Source organism: Danio aesculapii, chromosome 6 (genome assembly GCF_903798145.1).
Source record: "Danio aesculapii chromosome 6, fDanAes4.1, whole genome shotgun sequence".
In the NCBI taxonomy this organism is placed as follows: Eukaryota; Metazoa; Chordata; class Actinopteri; order Cypriniformes; family Danionidae; genus Danio; species Danio aesculapii.
Genome location: NC_079440.1, coordinates 21,128,910 through 21,150,669, shown reverse-complemented (window position 1 = coordinate 21,150,669; position 21,760 = coordinate 21,128,910). Strand labels below are relative to the sequence as shown.

Here is a 21,760-nt window from a genome sequence, read left to right as displayed (position 1 = left end):
GGAAAAAATAAACTACTGTTAAGTTTGCTTTAAATTTTATAATAACCCTATAAGTAGCTTTCTCTTTACTTTGTATTTGTACACAAATACTTGCATTTTCATCAAAGGATAATAAAGGATTAAATTACACAAGAAGTTTAATTGCATATTAAATTTATTTTATTTTTACTAGTAAGACTTGTTCTGGGACAGGTTGAATAACAATTGTAATAGGTTTCTTACACAAAGCTTTCAGCACAATGTAGTCAGTATTGTAGGTCAGTTAATATTTATTTGCAAGCTCAGTGTAACATACCTGTTCTGAGAAGGAACAATATATCAGTTATGTCCTAGGACAGTTCAGTTCAATCAATCTATGAGTAATGACACAGTAGTGCTACTTGCTCTCAATCCAGAAAGTTATATTTTCTATAAGCCTCTTTTAAACTGGTGCTGCCATTATTACATCTATAATTAAGCCATTCCTTTGTTTAACTATCCTAAGTGTTAAATTAATCTTTAGATTTCAAGCATTTCGCCAGGCATTTGCTCATTGTATCAATGCAACGACAACTGTAATATAATGGATTCATATTTAATATAGGGGACCAAATCAATCAGGTAAATCAAAAACATTGCATTAGTTAAAAGGAGAGTTCAAAATCAGTTGTTGAAAATAAAAACATCTAATTTTAGTCAGAGTTCCGTTCGCTCTTTAAGACCTTTTCTTTCAACAAATCTAATATGACCTGCCTTTCCTGACTCTCCAGCTCAAACCGACGTTCCCGTTCTTTTCTCTCTGCTCCAAGACGCTCCCGATCCAGTGCAATTTTACTCCTCTGGATTTCTAGTTCCTCTCTTCTCAATGCCATCTCTTCCTCTCGCAGACTCTGTTCTGCTTCAAAGCGTTTTTCCAGGAAGCTCAGGATCTCTGAGTAGGTCTGGCAGCAGCACTGACATGGCCGTTTGGCTGTTGGAGCTGTAAGCTCTGCCTCCTCCTGCTCTTCAGGTTCTGGACTTGCTACAACTATTTAAAAAAATGGCACAAATGTGCTTAAATTAGTGAGATTAAAAGCAAACAGTCAACAGGCTTTATGTTGTTTGATGATTTACACACATCGACAACTTTATTAAGAGCACAGTGGGTAAGATCTACTGATCAATAATAGAGAACTGTATTGCTCATGATGTCATAAAAAGCAGAGCCACTGAACAACCATATTAGTGTTCCCTACTATGCTCATGAGCCATACTGAATTAACAGGAATTCATATGATTTATTACATGAGAAAACATTGCCTTTTCGTATCATTCCTGCTTCAATACACCTAACTGTAGGTTTTAAACAACCCAAAGGTATAAAGTTTGATCAGGTGTGTTTAATTAGGGTTAAAACTAAACTGGAGAAACCTGGCCCTCCAGGAACTGTGTGATATATTGTTCTGCTATACAAATTCCCAAACACCCCCCCGCTCGTTCTACACTTTCATCCGACTCCATCACCCACCGGTCCCCCTGACCACAAGTATGAGCAACTTCCATTCCAGAGGGCCAATATCCCGCGGGGTGTAGCTCCAACCTTAATCCAACACACCAGCATGTAGCTTTTTAGTGATCTTGGAGATATTGATTAGATGTGATTGATTGGTGTGCCCATCTCTGATCTAGCAGAAAATAAGATGTCTCTGTTTTTGATTAAGAGCAGGTTGCAGAAATGCATTATATTATTTGTGATCCCTTTTATATTAAGCAAAAACAGCTATTATCACTAAAGGTGAGATATGGGGCCCTATCATACACCCGACGCAATAAGGCGCAAGACGTGTTTGCCGCAACGTCTTGCTATTTTCAAACCAATGCAACCCTCATTTTTCAGTACTCTGCCATGTTATTAAAAATAGCAAATCCATTTGTGCCTCTTTGTGGACTTATGGGTATTCCGGTCTAGAAAAGAGGTGTGTTAAGGCGCATTGTTGGCGCGTTGCTATTTTGAGGAACTAACATAGACTGTCCAATAGACCAGCTGAAAGCAGTGCAGAGCGCATTAGTTGTGCGCCTCGCTTACACATTGCTTAAAACACACAGGATGTACAGAAATACACACATATCTTTACAAATGAAAAAAAAATTAAAGGAATAAAAAAAATTACAAAAATTTATATTTTCTAGATAAATATAAAAAACAATACCTTTGTGCCTTCTTCATCTCGGGGTGCTTTTTTTTGTTTATTCATGACAACTTGCTTTTGTATAATGTTATTATTATTAGTAGTATTATGAATGAGTGGCACCATTGGCTGGAGGGGACAGATCATAAGAATCTTGAATATGTTCATTAAGCCAAGAGATTAAATTCATGGCAGGTTCGCTGGGCATTATTTTTTGGGCGCTTTAATTTTATTTTGTCTTATCGTCCTGGTTCCAAAAATTTAAAGCCAGATGCTGTTTCCAGCCTTACACTCAAGCCTATATCCATCCTGAACGGGTGGTGACGGCTGTTGTCTGGGACATTGACTCACAGGTCAGAGAAGCTTTTCAGGGAGCTACGGTGCCTGAGGGATGCCCAGCAAATCTGTTTTTTGTTCCCAAATTGCTTCGTTCTTCTGTCCTACAGTGGAACCAGTCATCTAAACTCACTTGCCACCTAGGAGTGAGGAGGACGTTGGAATGTATCCATCAGCTGTTTTGGTGGCCTTCCATGGTTAGAGAGCCCAGTCTGTTTGTTGCTGCCTGCTCAGTCTGTGCTTAGAATAAGTCATCCAATAAGCCCCCCGTTGGTCTGCTTCAACCCATTCCCATCCCCACCCGCCCTTGGTCCCACATATCCCTGGATTTTATAACCATCCTTCCCCTTTCTAATGGTAATTCCATTGTTCTTACAGTGGTGAATCACTTTTCCAAGGCGGTCCACTTCATTCCCCTCCCTAAGCTCCCCTCTGCTAAGGAGACTGCACTGGTGGTGGTACACCACGCCTTCCGGATACATGGCCTTCCAGTGGATGTGGTCTCTGACAGGGGGCCCCAGTTTGTCTCCAATTTCTGGAGCGAGTTCTGCAGCAGATTGGTGCTTCCACCAGTCTGTCGTCAGGATTCCCTCCTCAGATCATTGTGCAGTCCGAGCGGGCCAACCAGGCCCTAGAGCAGATGCTTTGTGGCTCAGTTTGCTTTACTCTTGTCTCTCACAAACCCTCTTCCTCGAGCCAGGAGCTTACCTGGGCCAAATATGCCCATAATTCTCTACCTAATTCTTCTACTGGCCTCTCTCCATTTCAGTGTTGCATGGGTTACCAATCACCTATCTTTTCTTCACAGGAGCCAAACTCATCGGTCCGAGATCGCCTGAATGAGGGTGTCTCTGCTCGATTGAGCTGATCGATTGTAGTGAGAAAACAAAACAGTCCAACGAACTAACGAACCAGGCTATATCACAGTGTCTTATGATTGTGTAATAGCCATATAAATAGCTATACAAAGAGAGAATGATGAGCAGGGCGAGATGTCATTCCTACCGGCAAATGTGCATTTCATGTCTAATACGAAAGTGAAAGCATGCTGAAATATTAATGAGAGCTGTTTATCCGTTAGGAAAAGTTACAATCTGATAATTTTTCCATATTTTAATCTTATAATATGTTGTGTTAGGCCGATTGTTTTGTTCATTTCTGCATTGACAGCTCAAAAGAAAGATCAACATTGATCTGCTTCATGATCTGATGCAGTCTCTGTTCATCTGTTATTGCTCTCTATAATTTAAGCTTTTAATGCATCATTCTAGCCAATGTTTCTTTAATAGATAGATTAATTCAATAAAGTGCACATTTTAAAGTACACATTTTCACTTTTATTATATATATATATATATATATATATATATATATATATATATATATATATATATATATATATATATATATGTAGTGCCTGGACCATCTAATATGTCCGGTACTTTAAGAATTAGCTCATAAATTCGAATTAATTCAAATTAATTCTCTGGGATTCGAATCAGAAGATTCAAATGACTGACTCACAGTCAGAAACAGGTTAACACGTACACTTACGTCATCTATTGGTCCACCCTAATAGAAGTAAGCAGCATGATTTTAGCTCTAGTAAATCTATATTATATTATTACGTGGCCAACAATAATAATATAAAACAGGATTTCAGTATTTATACAAGTGAGGTAGCAAGACCATATAGCTGAGGCAGTAACTTAGAAACACATACAACTCAGACAAGGATCTTAAAATGAAACACAAGTTTATTAAGCTAAACACACAGTACACTACTAAAAAAGACAAACGTACAGATACACACACACACACACACACACACACAGTTCTGGAATGGGTAAATGACTAAGGATGAACAACAAAGAGTCCCAAACGTCTCACACTTGCTAAGTTATTAGCATTGCAACCTGAGAAAACCACCAAGCAGAGAATCTGACTAAGGTTTACTGCTTAAATTTAACACCAGCTTCAGCAAGGAGTGAACGTTGTTTGTGTTACTTGCGTTTTGATGACCAGTCACACTCGTCAGCTGGCTGAGAGAAACTCCGGCGAAGCCGATTGGTTGCAGCGCGTTGACGTGGCTGGGATGTCCTTTGTTGGAGAGGGTTTCCCATCGTCTTCTGGAGCGTGGGACTCCCTGTCCCGGTGACGGAGAGTTTGACGTCAGCATGCAGGAAGTTTGTTGAATGGGAATTCCTTCAGTGACTGCTCGGGCAGAATTACGAGACTTAGGAAGTAAGAGTTCAGAGAAGTTGAATGACTGACTCTACTGCTGGACGGGGCTGCGTCCGAGTGTTCACGGGAAAGCGGTTATACGAGCAGAACAGGGTCAGACTGAGTTCATGCGAGTCGCGAACGTTCACAGAAGCAGCTTGAGCTCCTGTGAACGGATTCTCGTTGCCATAGTGATGTAACGGCGGACAGACGCAGGCTTTACACCGGTAGTTCTTCCAAGAGCGATGTCCGGCAGGCGTGTTGTAAAGACGGGAAGCGTGCAACGCAAAGTTTGTGCGTAGAAACCCCTCGTGAGGCCAAACGAAAGCCGTTGAACTTTCACCTCGTTGAAGTTTTATAGTGGCCAGAGTTTAGACCAGCCCACTCTGTGACTGTCCAATGGCACAGCTACTTCGCGAGTCTACCCTCCCTCTTTTTCCTTGTTGTCTCCGACAGGGAGGGGGAGACCCGTGGCATAAAACTTCACTTTACTGTTATCAAAACTCAATAAAGCTCTGTAATTAACTACTATTTGCAGATACAGTTTTATCATTTAAGCCAATGTTCTCTTAAGCCTTATAGCTTTAGTTTGACATCAAACATCACGGCCTTTATCAAATACAGTTGATTACATGCGTTACACACGCTACGACGTTTCATTTACATGCACCCCATAGTGAATATACTTGCTTACATACTTAGTAAAACATACACAACTATTAGCAATAAAACATTAGAGCAAGCACACTTTTAAACGTGAAAGGTCCAAAAATCGTGCTGGCTTTTTGTACCGAAACAATACGAGTGTTATCTCCTTTTTTACAGCAAGAGGGGAGGGGGAGGATCACGCGCCCAAAGAGATACACATGTGTCTTTCTTCTTTTGGGTACAAGTTAATCACCATAGTCATGTGAGGGGCCAAATGGCCGGATTTTCCCGATGGGCCATGTACTTATTAACCCATGGTTACAACCCGTCCTTTGTTTTATAAAGGTGGAAGGAGAGTGTGTATTGGAATTATCTGGGCGCTACTTAATTAATAAGGAGACGAAGGGGTTTCAATGAGGCTTTCATGACTGCTGGTTTTAACTCCGCTTAGAATATGGCTGAGTTCCTACAGTATATACAGACAACTGGTCAAAAGTTTGGGGTCAGTATAATTGTTAAATATTTTACAATAAGCTTCTCCTGTCCACCAAGGCTGCATTTATTTCATTTTAAATACAGTACAAATTGTAAAATTGTGAAATGTTATTGCACTATGAAATAACTATTTAAAAGTAGTTTATCATTTAATTTAATAATTTATTCCAGTGATTTTAAAGATGACTTTTCAGCATCATTACTCCAGTCTTCAGAGTCACATGATCCTTCAGAAATCACTCTAATATTAATTGTTATTATTATTATTATTATTATTATTATTAATGGTAATAGTAGTAAAAGCAATAATGTCTGGAGTAATCATTTAATTTGAAACTGCATACAATAAGAAAGCAGTTATGTAAAATTTGAATAAATATTTAACAATTTAAAAAAGCTTTTACATTTAATGAACTTGATGAACTGAATCATTTTCCTTAAAAAAACATGAAAAAAATAGAATATAACTGACCCCAAACTTTTGGCCAGTAGCTTATATATATATATATATATATATATATATATATATATATATATATATATATATATATATATATATATATATATATATATATACACACATACACACTCAAATTTTGTTACATCATAATTGAATTTTTTTAAATTGTCAGTTGTATTAAAAAAGTTATGGTGAATTAAAAGGGTAGGCATTACAATTATGTTTGGATTTTGTATGTGTATGTGGATTTTTGTATGTGGCTAAGAAATAGCTATTAACATCTTTTGTTTGGTGGGTCCAGTGAAAATTTTGGCAGGGCAAGTAAAAATCTGAACCACTGGCCCAATCAGGCCAGTAGAAAAAATCCTTAGCGTTGAACCCTGTGATGGATAAGCTGGTGGTTCATTCCGCTGTGGCGACCCCTGATTAATCAAGGGACTAAGCCGAAAAGAAAATGAATGAACGAATGAATATTTATATTTGTTTTAGGGGTGGCATGGTGGTTAGCACTGTTGCCTCATAGCAAGAAGTTTGCTAGTTCAAGTCCCCGGACCAGTTTCCATTTCTGTGTGGAGTTTGCATGGGTTTCCTCCGGGTGCTCCGGTTTCCCCCATCAGAGCCGGCCCAATGCATAAGCGAACTAAGCGGCTGCTTAGGGCCCCATGGCCACCAGGGGCCCCCCAAGAGTGAACGAAATAAATGAGTGACTTTCGTTTTATGTTTGCTTGTTGGGTTATGGATAAGGGGTGGGACAAAACATATGCCCATTTATCATGTTATTTCTGGCCGCGATACATACTCTGGCGCCACGTATTAATACTTATGTAAATTTACAAAATATATGAATTAATTAGTCTTTCACACTGACTGCAACAGATTACCGCTTTAGATACAATACACCCAGCCACCACCAGGCGCTTCCCATAACAGCAGATCATCAGAGACACACCGGCGTCATGTAAACCGCTGACAGGTGAGCCATTGCAATGGTGGAAATCTCAGGCATACGGATATTCTTCTGTCCAAGCTGGACCAAGGTATTTGTGTTTCAGACATCCAGCTCCCCCGAATTTTCCGCTAGTTTCTTCCTCACAGATGCGCTTTCACTTCGCTATATCGCTCGCGCGTGCCCGCGGGCAGTGCTGTGACTTAAATGTGCTCAAACTTTTTAATTCCGCCAAATATGTATTAGATAAAGATATCAATAGGGGGTGAACATATAATTTAAAAGGCCTTGCGTTTATTTAACCCTTACAGATTTTGGCAAAGTCTTGTAGATGGTATTTTGGCTAAAAAATATTAGGGTAATTAAAAAATCTTTTTAAATAGATGAGTAAAAAACTGATGTTCTCCACTGCTGAAAACTTCATACGCGATCAGAGTCTGTTCTCACCTCTCAGAGCATTCTGATCAGTTAAAGAAAAAATATTAATGCATTAATTACAAATATTTAATGCATGATTGTTTATTCAAAATAAACCAGGGCTAAGCATAAAATGTTTCCATGTTTTCATAAAATAAGTTGATCAAGTTGTAATAAGTGTTTTAAGTTTACAGAAAACTAAAAAAGCAATAATTAACTATTTTGACAGTGTTTTCTTAAATGCATATTCCACAAAATTGAGATTCTGCTGCTATGATAGAGATGACTGATTTTCAATCACAAACTGCTCTTTGCACATCAGCATTGTTAAGTTGTTTGACAGCTGTGCGCTTGTTTTACATTGTTGCAATTTTATAAACATGCTGTCATTAAAAGAAACGCATCATAACCTTTTGATGCATTTTTTCCTTTTTGCATTTTTTTATTTATTTATTTTTTTCATTTTTGATGCATTTTTTTCATGATATATTTGTGATTTATCATGATTGGTTTTCTTGTGATCTGTTGATTTATCACAGAATCACTGATATCGTGATTGAAGCAACAGTCCATGGCACAGCAGCAAAACGCTTCATAAACTTGGTGATAAAAAATAAGCTTCTGATTTATACATTTGTTTCAAATTTCTTATTACACAGCCATTAACTATGGATGGTAAATACACTGCAAAAATGATTTTCTTTCTTCTTTTTTTTTCTAGTCCAAATATCTAAAAAAAAATTTAACCAATAAACATTTTCTAGACAGATTTTTAGTCAAAATTATGTGCATGTTGTTTTTTCATAAAAAAGCTCAATAATCTGCCAATTAGGTTAAATAAAAGAATATTGTTTTTGGTTTAAAAATAAGATTATTTTACTTATCTCATTGGCAGATTAATTTGTTCACTTTACAGAAAAAAAATCACTTAATTTAGAATTATTTCTGAAAACTGAATTTTTTTTTCTAGATATTTAGTAATATGCTATATGGGAATATGTCTACAAAATGCTTCCTGATTTAATTAGAATTTGATGTAAATATTTTTAAGCTATATGAACTACAAAATGCATTTTTTTCAGTGTTAACATTTATCCATTTTTAAAAAATGATCTTTTTTGTCACTATTTTTGACTGTTTGGCAGCGTTTTGTGACTGAATAATAATAATAATAATAATAATAATAATAATAATAATAATAATAATAATAATAATAATAATAAGTATGCTATTGGCTACTTCCAGCTGTATTTGTTTCTGTCAACATTAATTACAGCTTAGGTTAATGTTTTGTGTCTAATTGTTTAGTTTTGTGGCAAGTAGTCAAATAAAAAGTGGGATCAATAGGCAGTTGTTTCTGCTGTATAATATTTGGAATTGTCTTTAAACATATTTTATGATTTAAGTAACACAACTACAGCAAATAAAATCGATAATGCATGTTTTAAATTTACAGTGTGCAAATAATCAAGGATCGACGATAATTTGTCACATTGTTTGCACCAAGGGGGCCCCAAATAAAATCCTGCTTAGGGCCCCCTGAAGGCTTGGGCCGGCCCTGTCCCCCATAGTCCAAAGACATGCAGTATAGGTAAATTGGATAAACTAAATTGGCTGTAGTGTATGAATGTGTGTGTGACTGTGCGCATGAATGGGTGTTTTACCAGAACTGGGTTGTGGCTGAAAGGGCATCTGCTGTGTAAAACATATGGTAGATAAGTTGGTGGTTCATTCTGCTGTGTTGACCCCTGATAAATAAGGGGCTAAGGCGAAAGAAAATGAATGAATATTTGTTGGGTCACACTTTATTTTGATGGTCCGTTTGTTGAATTTATGTAACATTGCAACTAATTAACATTGCAACTAATTAGACAGTAAAATCACTATGTAATTAATCACGACAATCCCATAGTGCAAATTCAATTACGGAAGAAGATGCTTCAATCCTGGTTTGTGGACTTAAATCAGGTTTATTCTGTAACATAACGGATGTCCATACAGCAGTGTATATTAACATGCATCCTGTCAGGTTTGCCATCCAAAGATAAACATATGTACATCTGTGTGTGTGTGCACACATGATAACTTTGTGTGTGACTCATCGTTGCAGAAAGGCTCAAATTAACTCGACATCAAATACATCAATTGGAAAACTGGGAAAGTTCTTGCTTTAGTAAGGGAGATCTTCTTCATTCTTGTCTGGCACTGTGCTTTTTATCTACGTGAGACACAGCAGGAGAAGGCTACATACATCAGAGCAATAGTGAAAGCTCTTAATAGCTCTGACACGCACGTGGTAATGGTGGGCGGGGAAAACCAGCTCATTGGCATTAACGGCACAGGCAACAAAAACAGCTACAGTGTTCTAACAGCTCAAATTTCCCATATTCAGAAAGGTATAATAAATAATCTAATAGATATTTTGAGCTGAAACTTTACAGACACATTCTGGAGACACAAAAGACTTATCTTAAATCTTGAAAAAGGGGTAAAATTGATTTGCCCTTGGAATGAGAGATGAAACTCTGATTGGTTTAATGCACACTATGCTCAAAACACACCCATAACTCATTTAAAAAATAACCACAACACTTTTAGACCATGCGCCAGGGCACAGACAATATTTTTCTGTCCTTAAAATAGCAAAAAAGGATTTGCACAGATCCTTAATGCTTTTGTGTCATGCGCTTTAGACTTAGATTAGATTGTTAAAATAGACCCCAAAGTACACTTGCAACCAGACAAATGGACAGTATACTTCAAAAATGTTAATGATCTGCTTTCCTGAATTGTGCTTTTTAGGAACAGCTAATTTTGTATCAGCTATATTTTAAACATAATTAAATTATACTACAGTATAATTTTTGGGGTACTTAATGTGCTTTTATGTTCTATATTTGAACAATTGTAAGTACACTTAGTATACTTTAAGTATATGCCTGTGTAAGTTCATTACATGTTTGATTAATGTTTAAAGCTTTATTTTTATTACAAATAAATTAGGAGCATCTTCAAAACCCACAAGTAATTTACTTTAGTACCAATGCACTTTTTCTGAGAAAACAATGCTCAGCGATTACTCAACTGATTCCAAACTGTCTTTAAAAACTGAACACCTTGTCTTCAATAACAAACTATCTCTAGTTCTAATTTCTAAAGTGCACTACTAGTTAACTAAGAGTACACTAACAGAACACTTGCAACTACACTTGCAGTATGACAACACAAACTACACTAAATTGGTTATAAAGTCAGACTTGTGCTCCAATTGTTTGAGTATTTCGGGGTGGGGTGTGTGTGTTTTCTACTGCACGTGCACTTGGAGGGGTTAAATGCAGATCCAAATTCCTCATTCCTTCACAAACTAATTATTTATTACATGTAAAAGTAAACTACTAGTATACTTATAAGTAGACCTGCTGTTTAAATAAAAATATTAAAGTCAGCTACTTGTGCACTTAAGGTTTACTACTGTTACACTTAAAATGGTACTTTTATATACTAAAAAGCACCCACTAAACAAGGAAATATTGACTTTTTTTGCTTTTGCACCTACAAAAGAGCTAGGCTTTACTCTTACAGTTATGAAAATCAACAAAATAAGTTAATTCATGGGATTTACAACTTTGAGCATGTTGCATAATGATTAATACTTTAATTGCGTAAGAGTTGTGCTTTTAGTTTCATAGTTAAATACAATTAAACACAGACAGTTCTAAAGCAGGATAAAGCATTGTATGAGGTCCATCTGCATTGTGTCCTTAGACATTTTAAAAAGTTCAAAGAATCTCTAGATTAATTCTTGCATACTTTTACTGTTTTACATGTTACTGTTGCTGTTACTTTTACATTTTTGTGTCCTTCTTACACCAACATGAGGTGTGAGACTTATTGTTTTCTGCTACATGTTCATCTATTACACTTGAAATATGTTACAAAATCCTTTATATAATATATAATATAATATCCTTTGAACAAATACAGCAGAGTAGTGCTTAGAAAGAACACCTAGTACAAATTCAAAGACATACATACAACATACTCCAAATTTCAAACTAAAGAAAATACCTTACCATAAAAACATCTGTGGATAGAGAACAAAAAAAGTTTAATAACAGGAAAAACATCAGCTCTATAAGCGATAAAAGCTAGTACAATTTATACGATGACAAATACATCCATAATGGCTCAAAAAATCAACATAATGAACATCACTATAATATATATATATTTCTCAGAGGACGAGTTCTCTGGTCTCGCGGTCTCCCGACATCATTCTTTCAAGGTAACTTGGCAAGACTGGTCTCCACAATAACGCAAGTCCATTCTCTGCGTTCTTGCAATTGAAAAATAGCCATTCTGTGTGTGTCCCTTACTTAACATACCTGATTCAGATCATCCACTCGTTAACAGAGATCCATGTATTGATCATTCATTCAATCATTTTCTTTTTGGCTCAGTCCCTTTATTAATCAGGGGTCGCCACAGCAGAATGAATAACCAACTTATCCAGCACATGTTTTACACAGCGGATGCCCTTCCAGCCGCAACCCATCACTGTGAATCACTCATACACTCTCATGCACACACATACACAATGGACAATATTTTCTTACCCAATTCACCTATACTGCATGTCTTTGGACTTGTGGGGGAAACTGGAGCACCCGGAGGAAACCCACGCGAGCACAGGGAGAACATGCAAACTCCATACAGAAATGCCAACTGACCCAGCCGAGGCTCGAACCAGTGACCTTCTTGTTGTGAGGCGACATCGCTGCCCACTGTGCCACCATGAACTGATCCTTGTGTGTCAAATAAAAGAGACATACAAAATACGCAGGGCAGGGGGACTTTGAGGAACAGAATTGAGCACCGCTGCACTTGATTATGCAAAATTCAGTTGTACGGCGCTACGAAAAGGGGTGGGATAAAACAATATGATTAGACGTTGATGAAATGAGCGATTGCTCCATATATTAAATTTCTGTACAGAGAGGTCACATTTTGATCTTCTATTTCTCAGGTCAGAGTTCACAAAGCTTAAACTTTCGAATGCAGCAACATGTAAAACTTGTCACACGAGCTTGTGTTTCTGCTATTCGCATACGTATGAATGGAATTCTGTGAGTTGAAAAGTGCAGCGTGACCACGGCTTTACCTGTAAATTTCAAACAGCATGAAGGACTCAATTAGTTTGATCAGGTGTGTTTAATCAGGGTTAAAGCTAAAGTCTGCAGAGCTGCTGCCCCCAGTAATGTCCTAGTAAGATGATATTTAAATTTTTGACACATGTGCTATATACACCAGTTTAAAACACAGGCTTTTGTACATTGTAAATAGAAAATGTATTGATATCTTAATTTTGTTATACATTTTCTGTTCTATATTTTTCTGCCAAAACAATAAGATACATTTGGTTGAAGAATTTATATGCTTTCCTTTTTAATAACAGTAAAGTATACAAATTAATAAAGTATAAGATTAATTAACTGTAAGCAGTTTCCAGTTAGTTACTGCTACTGCACTATTGCTAGTTACTCACTATTGAATAGCTCTTTCAGGTTCTAACTGGCAACAGTGTAAAAAAAAAAGCAGTGTATTTAATTTATAATGTTGAACTAATAAGCTAACAGAATTCCTTAAACACATTGTGTTATGGCACAATGGCAACTTGGAGAATAGTTAACGCTACTGTTAATGCTAATATTTAACATTTTGAAAACATGTCAGGGCATGTCAGGCTTGATGTGTTGCCTCTGGCTTGCTTGGTTGTGGTTGGTTGACTGTCTCTTCAGTGGTTAGTCTTTCAACAGTGCCAATCGGTCTTTGTCAGTCACGTGCGTTTGTTGTGTGTGACGTCACACCTGCGCCATTTTGGTGGTATCGCTTCCCGAGACAACTTGAGAGACACATAATAACGCAAGAGAGATCCATGCCAAAAAAAGGTCGAGCTGGAGAAGTACAAGAAAATCGAGAGTACACAGGATCGCAATAAACTAAACAAAGATGCCAGGGATCGTCATTTTTGATAAACTGTCTTACATTTAGGATATAGATCCGTTTGAGTTAACTGCAAACCAACGGAGTGCTCTGCCGCCTTCCCATTGCTGACATGTCATACTGTATATCATCAATGTCTTAATATACGTTGTTTTAGTTTAAACACCATTAAACCACAGTAAGTATTTTTAATTATTTATTGCAGTTTTTCATTTTATTTCATTAGTTACATCTAATATTTACATTTACAAACTAATTGAAAGATGTTTGTATCCAAAGTATTTTACAAATATGAACAATAAATGTAATGAAAGAAACAGAACAAAACATGTAAATACTATTATAATTTTATTTAGTCAAATACACTGAGTGCACAGAGAACAACAACAAATAAACATTAAATAAAATGAATACACACAAATATTAAGATATGTTGAACACAAATACAGATATTATGATAAAAGCTGAAAACCTGTAACCATTGACTTCCATTGTATTTGTTGGTTTTCCTGCTATGGAGTCAGTGGTTACAGATTTTCAGCCTTCGTCATATCTTTATTAGTGTAAAGAGAAAAAATAACCTAGTGGTTAGAACCACTTGATGGCATATAAATAGTAAGTCACTTTAAATTTGTGGGTGAAATATCTATTCAGTTCAAACTACTGATTGATCTAATGTTTAACTTTGAGCAAAAGCACTCGTTTCAGTTCTTTAAAGGGTTATTCAGTTCAAGTAATAACTGCTTACCTTGTGTTTTGATGTACCAGTTTTGTTATTGTGAAGAACATAATAAATGAGTTAAGAACAAATTTTAAGTCATCCTCCATTTATTTACATTTAAACACATGATATTTTTATTCAGGCACTGAGGGAAAATTCATTTCTGGAGTAATGCATCATATTGTTTACATAAGACAGGATGAAACATCAGCAAAACACACTCATACACACAGTGAAAGAAACAAAGCTACAAAAATGGGAAGGAATTTACAAAGAATGTATCAATTAAGCACAGAATGCATTTATACACCTGGGCTTTTAACTCTTATTGACAACTACAGCTCTTCTACACTACAGTTGGACATTGGTTTGTTGAGCACAACAGACAGTTACAATCCTATGCTGTAATGTTTACATCTTCACCTTCACAAGGCAGTATCATGTTGAGGGTCAGTGCTTGTTATTAAGATTTTGTGTGTGTTTTTTTACTGTTTGATACTTGAGCATCATTCTTGTCACAAAATCCATCAGACATCCTGTATTCTTCATGTTCACACAGCAGCTGTCAGTTCTCCTCCAACAGGTGGTTTACTTCTACACATCTGTCCATACACAATTCACACTCAGTTTGTCTCGGCTACCTCCTTAGTGTTGTGTGTCTCCTCATCAGTGTCTCTCACCATCTTCAACCTCACGTGTCTCCTCCTCTGCATGTTGTTCGTCCACATCTTCAGCTGACTGCAGTGTTGGTTTTCTGTCCCTCCTCTTAGTTTGTCTTGCAGAGTGTGCAGTGTCTGTCTGTGTAGTATCTGAGTGGCCCAGATGTAGAGATGGTGCTCAGTCTGGGTCAGTTTCCATCATGTCATATGCAGGTTGGCTGGCAATGACAAAGTTAGAAATGTATATACTGCAAAAAATTACACATAGAAAGAATAAGTAAAAACAAATGTACTATAATACTACATGCTTATGTAAATATGACAGTTTGAGCAAACATGAAATAAATTTGAACTTTTAAAACATTATCTCCCAGAAAGAACATTCACTGATAGTTTACTCATCCCCTTTGTCATCCAATATATTTATTTTTTTAAACTGCAGTTTTATGAAGCTACAGTCTGAAGGTTTAAAATATTCCGTGTATTTTCAACAAAAACCTTTATTTGTTTTAGAAACGAAGTCGAAAATGTACTTTTTGACAGGGGGTGAGTAAATCAGCAAATGTAAGTTGTAACTAAGATTTCAAAAGTATTTTACAACATTTTAACAATCAATTACTTCACAATCTTAAATCCATATGCACAAAGTTGATTTGGTAAGATTTAAATGCAGTTCTACCCATAATATTACAGTGTTACACTGAATTAAAATAAGTATTAGAAGCTCAATGACAATTGTAAAGTTACTTAAATATCCTTACGTACTTACCTTTATGAAAATGTCAGGGGAGCATAAACGAAGATATGCCAGCAAAAGATATATTTTGCGTCTCAATGCAGCAGGCCTGGACACCTGATGCACCGCTACAGTCTGTCAATATCCATTCTTCTGAGTGGGAAATTTAATATATCTGTCGTCATGATAATTTGTTTACCTTTTCAATCGCGTGATTTGCTATTAACTTACAGCCCTTCCCACAACAAGAACATAACACTGTATTTACTCTGCGAAAGACGCTAAACCCAGGCAACAGCTCACATTAACTCGGATACAACACAAATGGCGGCTATGTCCCATAATGCAATTCGATGTTTACGAGGGTGACGTCACCTGACAAAGACCGATTCAATTACACTGAACTGAAACTGTTTTAATTTAACTAATACTACACCAGCATTCTACCACTACTCTCATGTCTGATATGCTAGAATATTTCCATAATTTGAAACTTAATATGTTTTTATTATTCACTATTCTTCATCTTTGGCAGTCTACATTGTAAAATTGCTAGAAACAATCAAAACAAAAATTAAATTTCATCATGTTTTGTAAATGCAGACAAGTAAGTCAGCAAACAACTGCATTTGCATCTGCTTCCAGGATCAAACCTCTTGGTCTGATGAAAACCATTATATTTTGATGTGTCGGTCAGGATGTAAACATAGAAGCTTTATAGATGAACATATAGCAGAAAACAGTAAGCCTCACACATCATGTTTGTGTTCAGAGGTGTAAAAATACTCAAAAATGTTCAACAAACACTGTGTGGAAATTGTACTCAATTAAAGGTTAATCATTTGATGAAGCATGCTTGAGTAAAAGTAAAAAAATACCAGATTTAAATTGTACTTGAGTAAATTTAAAACATTAAAAGTAATACCTAAAAATAATCTAGAAATTCTTGTTTAATTTTTTTAAATGTCTCACAACACAATGTCAATGGACCTCATACAATGCTTTATCCTGCTTTAGTCTGTTTTTAATTGTATTTAACTATTAAACTAAAAGCACAACTTTTTTGCAACCAAAGCATAAACCATTATGCAACATGCTCAAAGTTGTAAATCCTATGAATTAACTTGTGCAGACACTGATTTTTGGAACTTTGAGAGTAAAGCCTAGCTCCTTTGTGGGTGCAAAAGAAAAAAAAGAAAGTAAATATTTAGTGGGTGGTTTTAGTATATAAAAGTACCATTTAAAATGTAATAGTAGCAAACCTTAAGGATGTCTTTTGGACTGCTCACCCCTTAGAATCTGAATAGGCCACTTTTGTCAATACAGCGACATTGCCTTCTGCACAGGGGTGACAAAGCCTTTGCAGTAGTAGGTTCAAAATATTAAAGTAGATGCAAAAAAACATACTTTATCTTGTGCCTTTAATTGTATATAATAGATGGGTATCGTAGGTTTTACTTATTCTATGGTTATCTCTTTTTTCCTCTCTCTTCTCCCTCTCTGTTTTCCTTTTATCTTTTGTACAGCACTTTGGGCATATAAGGTTGAACTTAAATGTACTCTATAAATAAAGTTAATTGGGGTATTAAACTTTTATCTTAATAAGTATTTGAATAAATATATTATGTTTTAAGTGGTTGGTGAGTGTGTGGCCATTTGTTAGAATAATTTCTAAAAGGGCACATAGTTTACCTCTTTTTTATGATTTAATATTAATATTAAGGTTCTTCTAAGTGTGCCAGTTTAGGTTCAGTTCAAAACACAATTCAGATTTTTTTATTATAATGTGTTAAAAAGTGTCATGTTGGTGGCTTGTCCACAGTTCGCTGATTTATGGGTGTGTTGCTTCACATGTAAATTAGTTTCGGCTTCCCGCCAACGTAACAAGGGGGCGGGGCCATGAGCTCACCCGCTCTGCGTTTGCAACAGAGTCTGACAGGAAGACGGAGAAGGAGAGAGAGGATCACCATTCAGTCGTACATGTACGACTCTGACACAGACCAAGCAAAGAGTACAAAATCATTTGTGTTTTTGTACAGTTTTACAGCCAACTGTGTGCTAGTTTCAAGTGCCGAGCTTGTACACAGAAACTAATAACCACGCACACTGAATCAACTTTGACTGAGGCACCGGATGCGCCGCTCAAAGCCGCGACACGGCACACCAGACACTCTCTGTGGCGCACCAGAAGCATGAAGTGTCCCGAATCATCGCGCCACGCATTTTTGAATTCTAAACATAGGTTTCTGCAGCGGTCCGCGGCGCCCAGCCGTCGACTTGAGTGTACCCTGATAGAAACCTATGTTTAGAATTCTAAAACGCATGCTAGTTAAGATCACAGGGAGCTTCTGGGATCGCGAGGAATGCAAACGGCTGAAGTATAAGGTAGACTCAATGAGAAGTACACATGTTTGCAAACCTACCTAAAGATACAACCAATAATTCCGATAAGAGCGATAATGTGGAGAATATTGCTCTTGTGTTGAGCCCAATGAGCCTTGCATCTAAAAATAGAGCAAGGGTGTTCCTTTAGTGATATTGCTTCGACTCACGCTGAAAATGGCGGACGTGAATCAACAAACTGAGGATATGATGACACGCCTGTCAATCAATATTGGTGGGCGGGGGGACCGCTCTCCTACGTCAAGTAGCGGTCGATTTGAAAACAGCTCCAATTGGTCCACCGTTTTTTATGTTGTTAAATTGAAAAAAAAGCACTGGGTGTGCTTATATCACCCCAATATGACAGTCTATACACCATACATGCACATATGTCTGTCCAAACAGCTTGAAAAGTAGATTTTTTACCATAGGTGCCCTTTAACTAAGAATTCCTTACCAGTTGGTGGAGCTGTTGTAACTGACAATGCAGCTGTTTTGTCAGGCTCTGGCAATGATAATTCCTCCAATGCTCTCTTTCTGAGCTCTTCATCATGGTATTTACTTTCTCCACTTGTCAGAAGGTTCTTCTCTGCCTCCAACTCTAGGACTTCATGCAACAGGTCTTCTTTTTGTGCATAGAGGCGCTCCGTACCAAACCTGTATACCAACAAATCAGGCCCTATCAAAAGGTCTGTTTGCCCAGAAATGAAAACTAATTTTATTAATTAGTTTTAATTAACTCAACCAAACCTCTGAGACCTTCAGTCATCTTCGAATAACAAATGATGATATTTTAGATTAAATTTGACAGTTCCCTTATCCTCCATAGACAGCAACAGTCTCGGCTCATTTAGTCAATATATATACCAAAAAAAAATCCTCAAAATAGACCATATGCCTCCAGTGCTTCAATTGGAATATCATGAAGCTATGAGAATCCTTTCGTTCACACATAGAACAAAAATAACAACTTTATTCAAAAGATTTTTCTACTCAGTGTAAGTACAGGGTGTATATCTCCAATTTGTTTAAGGGAGAGAATATTTTTTCAACACATTTCTTAACATAATTGTTTTAATAACCCATTTCTAATAACTGATTCATTTTATCTTTGCCATGATGACAGTACATAATATTTTACCAGATGTTTTTCAAGACACTTTTACATAGCTTAAAGTGACATTTAAAGGCTTAACTAAGTTAATAAGATTAGGGTAACTAGGCAGGTTAGGGTAATTGGGCAAGTTATTGTATAATATATATAATATATAATTTTGACCTTAAAATGGGTTTAATACTATTAAAAGATGCTTTTTTTCTGTCTTAAATAAAACAAATAAGTCTTTCTCCAGAGGAAAAAATATTATCAGACATACTGTGAAAATTTCCTTGCTCAGTTAAACATCATTTGGGAAACATTTAAAAATGAAAAAAAAATTAAAATCAAAGGGGTGCTAATAATTCTGACTTCAACTGTACATCAACTGTTGAATAAAGTCGTTATTTTTGTTTTATGTGTGCACAAAAGTATTCTCGTAGCTTGAGAATTCTCTGCTTGAACCACTGAATGCATATGGTCTCTTTTGAGGATTTTTTTTCTGGACTTTGAAGGAGCCAAGATAATTGTTGTCTATGGAGGATGAGGAAACTTTCAGATTTCATCTAAAATATCTTTGTTTGTATTTAGGCTATGGACATAGGTCTCAGGGCTTTGTAACGACTTGACAGTAAGTTATTTGGTAACAATTTAGTTTAAATACCAATTAACTAATGGCTTATTATTAAAATATTGTCTGTTTGTTAGTACTTACAAAGTATGTGTCTTTATTTAATTTATTTTAGATATTTTTAAGTACCTTGAAATAAAGTGTGACCCACAAATTAAATGCTTGTGTGAACTAACCCTTTAACGTTTGTATGTAAACAAATATCACTAATAATAAACCTAAATCTTTTTTCTTAAACATTTAGCAGTACTTAATTTGAGCTTTTTGTTATGTCCTTAAATCAGAATTTTTTATTATTATTATTTTTATTTATTTCACTTTACATTTCAACAGAAAAAATAACATATTGTAGGAATGTGACCTCTTCTAACCTGCGCAGACTAGCAAAGTCCTGTTTTTTATAATAATCAAGTAGCAGCATGGTCCTCTCTCTGCATCTCCGTCCATCCACTTCAAAGTTCTCATCCTGTAGGGTTGCAGTAATAATTTCACCAACCCTTGCCCAGATCCTGCCTGACTCTTTAGAAGTGAAAGGATTCTGTGCTATCACTTCACGAAGGAGCAGGATGTCATGGCGTGCTGAAAATCGCACCTGCCGTTTACGAGGATTAGAAGATGGTCCTGCAAGAGAGAAACCTGCATATGAGCAGAAAGATGTCAAAGACTGAGATGAAAATTTGGGCACTTGGCATTTTGCATGTGTTGACTTCTTTCAACATGTATTAATATTTTCCAGTTGACATATGCACATGCTATTATACAGTAAATATATAATAAAAGTGTGTGTAAATCTGTACGCATTTTTTTGTTTGTCCTTCATCCAATAGTACTTTTAATTTATTCGTTAATTTAATTAATGTATTTTTAATTTCTGAATAACCACCCCTATATTTGTCATAGGCTTAATGGTTTTTAAGCTTTTTCTTTTGTGCTTCCCTATTCATATTTATTTAAATTATTATTATTATTTTATGGGGCTTTATTGATTACCCCAACAGCCCAGACGTCGATTAGCATTGCAATGCAAAACTATATGCGCTACAGCGAATCTGAAGCAGATTACAATGATTCTTTTTTCAGTATAGTGAAAGTGAATTTAATTCTATTCAGTCGTTTTAAATAAAAATATTTTTATAAAGTCTAGATTCTGTAACACAATCGATAGATTCCATCCCATTTAAAGGTTGCGGCTTTTCGGCAAGTCTTACCGCGTTCCATGTCTCCTCGCCTTTATGTATGTCAGCTGATACGCACAAACTGCTGAGGTCACTGTACACGTCCGCTCACAAGTACAGGTTTCTTTCTGACGTGTACCTCAACTTCTCGAGAAGTCAGACATAACTGGAAGAGAAGGGACTGCATGTGTATCTTTCAACCTCAAGAGGGCAGAAAAGGATTAAAATGAGTGATTTTGGTTTTCAAACGGGTTCAACGTTCTTAATAGCACATTTAAAACAGCTGCTAAGTAAAAGTTTATTTTGAAAATGCCACCATTCTACTTTGCAGTAAATACTTTTCTAGTAATTTAGATAATCCTCAATATGATAATATTACACGGCCCCCGTGTGAACCTAATTGTTGCATTGTCAAAATCTTTTAAAGACCCTTTCATGCGTCGCTGGTAGACCAAAATCAAAAGTGAAAAATGTATCCTACAAACTCGGAGCTTCACATTCAAGTCATAAAGGTAACACTTTAGTATAATGATCCATTATTTCATGTTAGTTAATATATTTAACAGTATGAATAATCTAATACAGCATTTATTAATATTATTAATCATGTCGCCACTGGCTTGCTTGGGTGGGATTTGTGGAGCTCGCATTGATGGATTTTTACTCTTCAGTGTTTGGACGTTCA

The 21,760-nt window shown here is 36.2% G+C and overlaps 1 protein-coding gene across 2 annotated transcripts; it reads right to left on the bottom strand.

The window, feature by feature from the left end:
• Positions 1-251: 251 nt before the first annotated feature.
• On the bottom strand, positions 252-21,151 carry si:dkey-45d16.4 (uncharacterized). 2 transcript variants are annotated; one of them, XM_056459775.1, is made up of 4 exons: positions 21,109-21,151; positions 20,272-20,536; positions 18,631-18,852; positions 252-1,006 (listed from the first exon to the last, which is right to left on the bottom strand). In XM_056459775.1, the coding sequence occupies exons 2-4, from the start codon at positions 20,363-20,365 to the stop codon at positions 672-674; spliced, it is 651 nt and encodes a 216-aa protein (XP_056315750.1). In that variant the 5' UTR covers positions 20,366-20,536; positions 21,109-21,151; the 3' UTR covers positions 252-671. The 2 variants fall into 2 exon arrangements, with proteins under 2 accessions (XP_056315750.1, XP_056315749.1); XM_056459774.1 differs by having other exon boundaries at positions 18,631-18,830.
• Between the last annotated feature and the right edge of the window lie 609 nt (positions 21,152-21,760).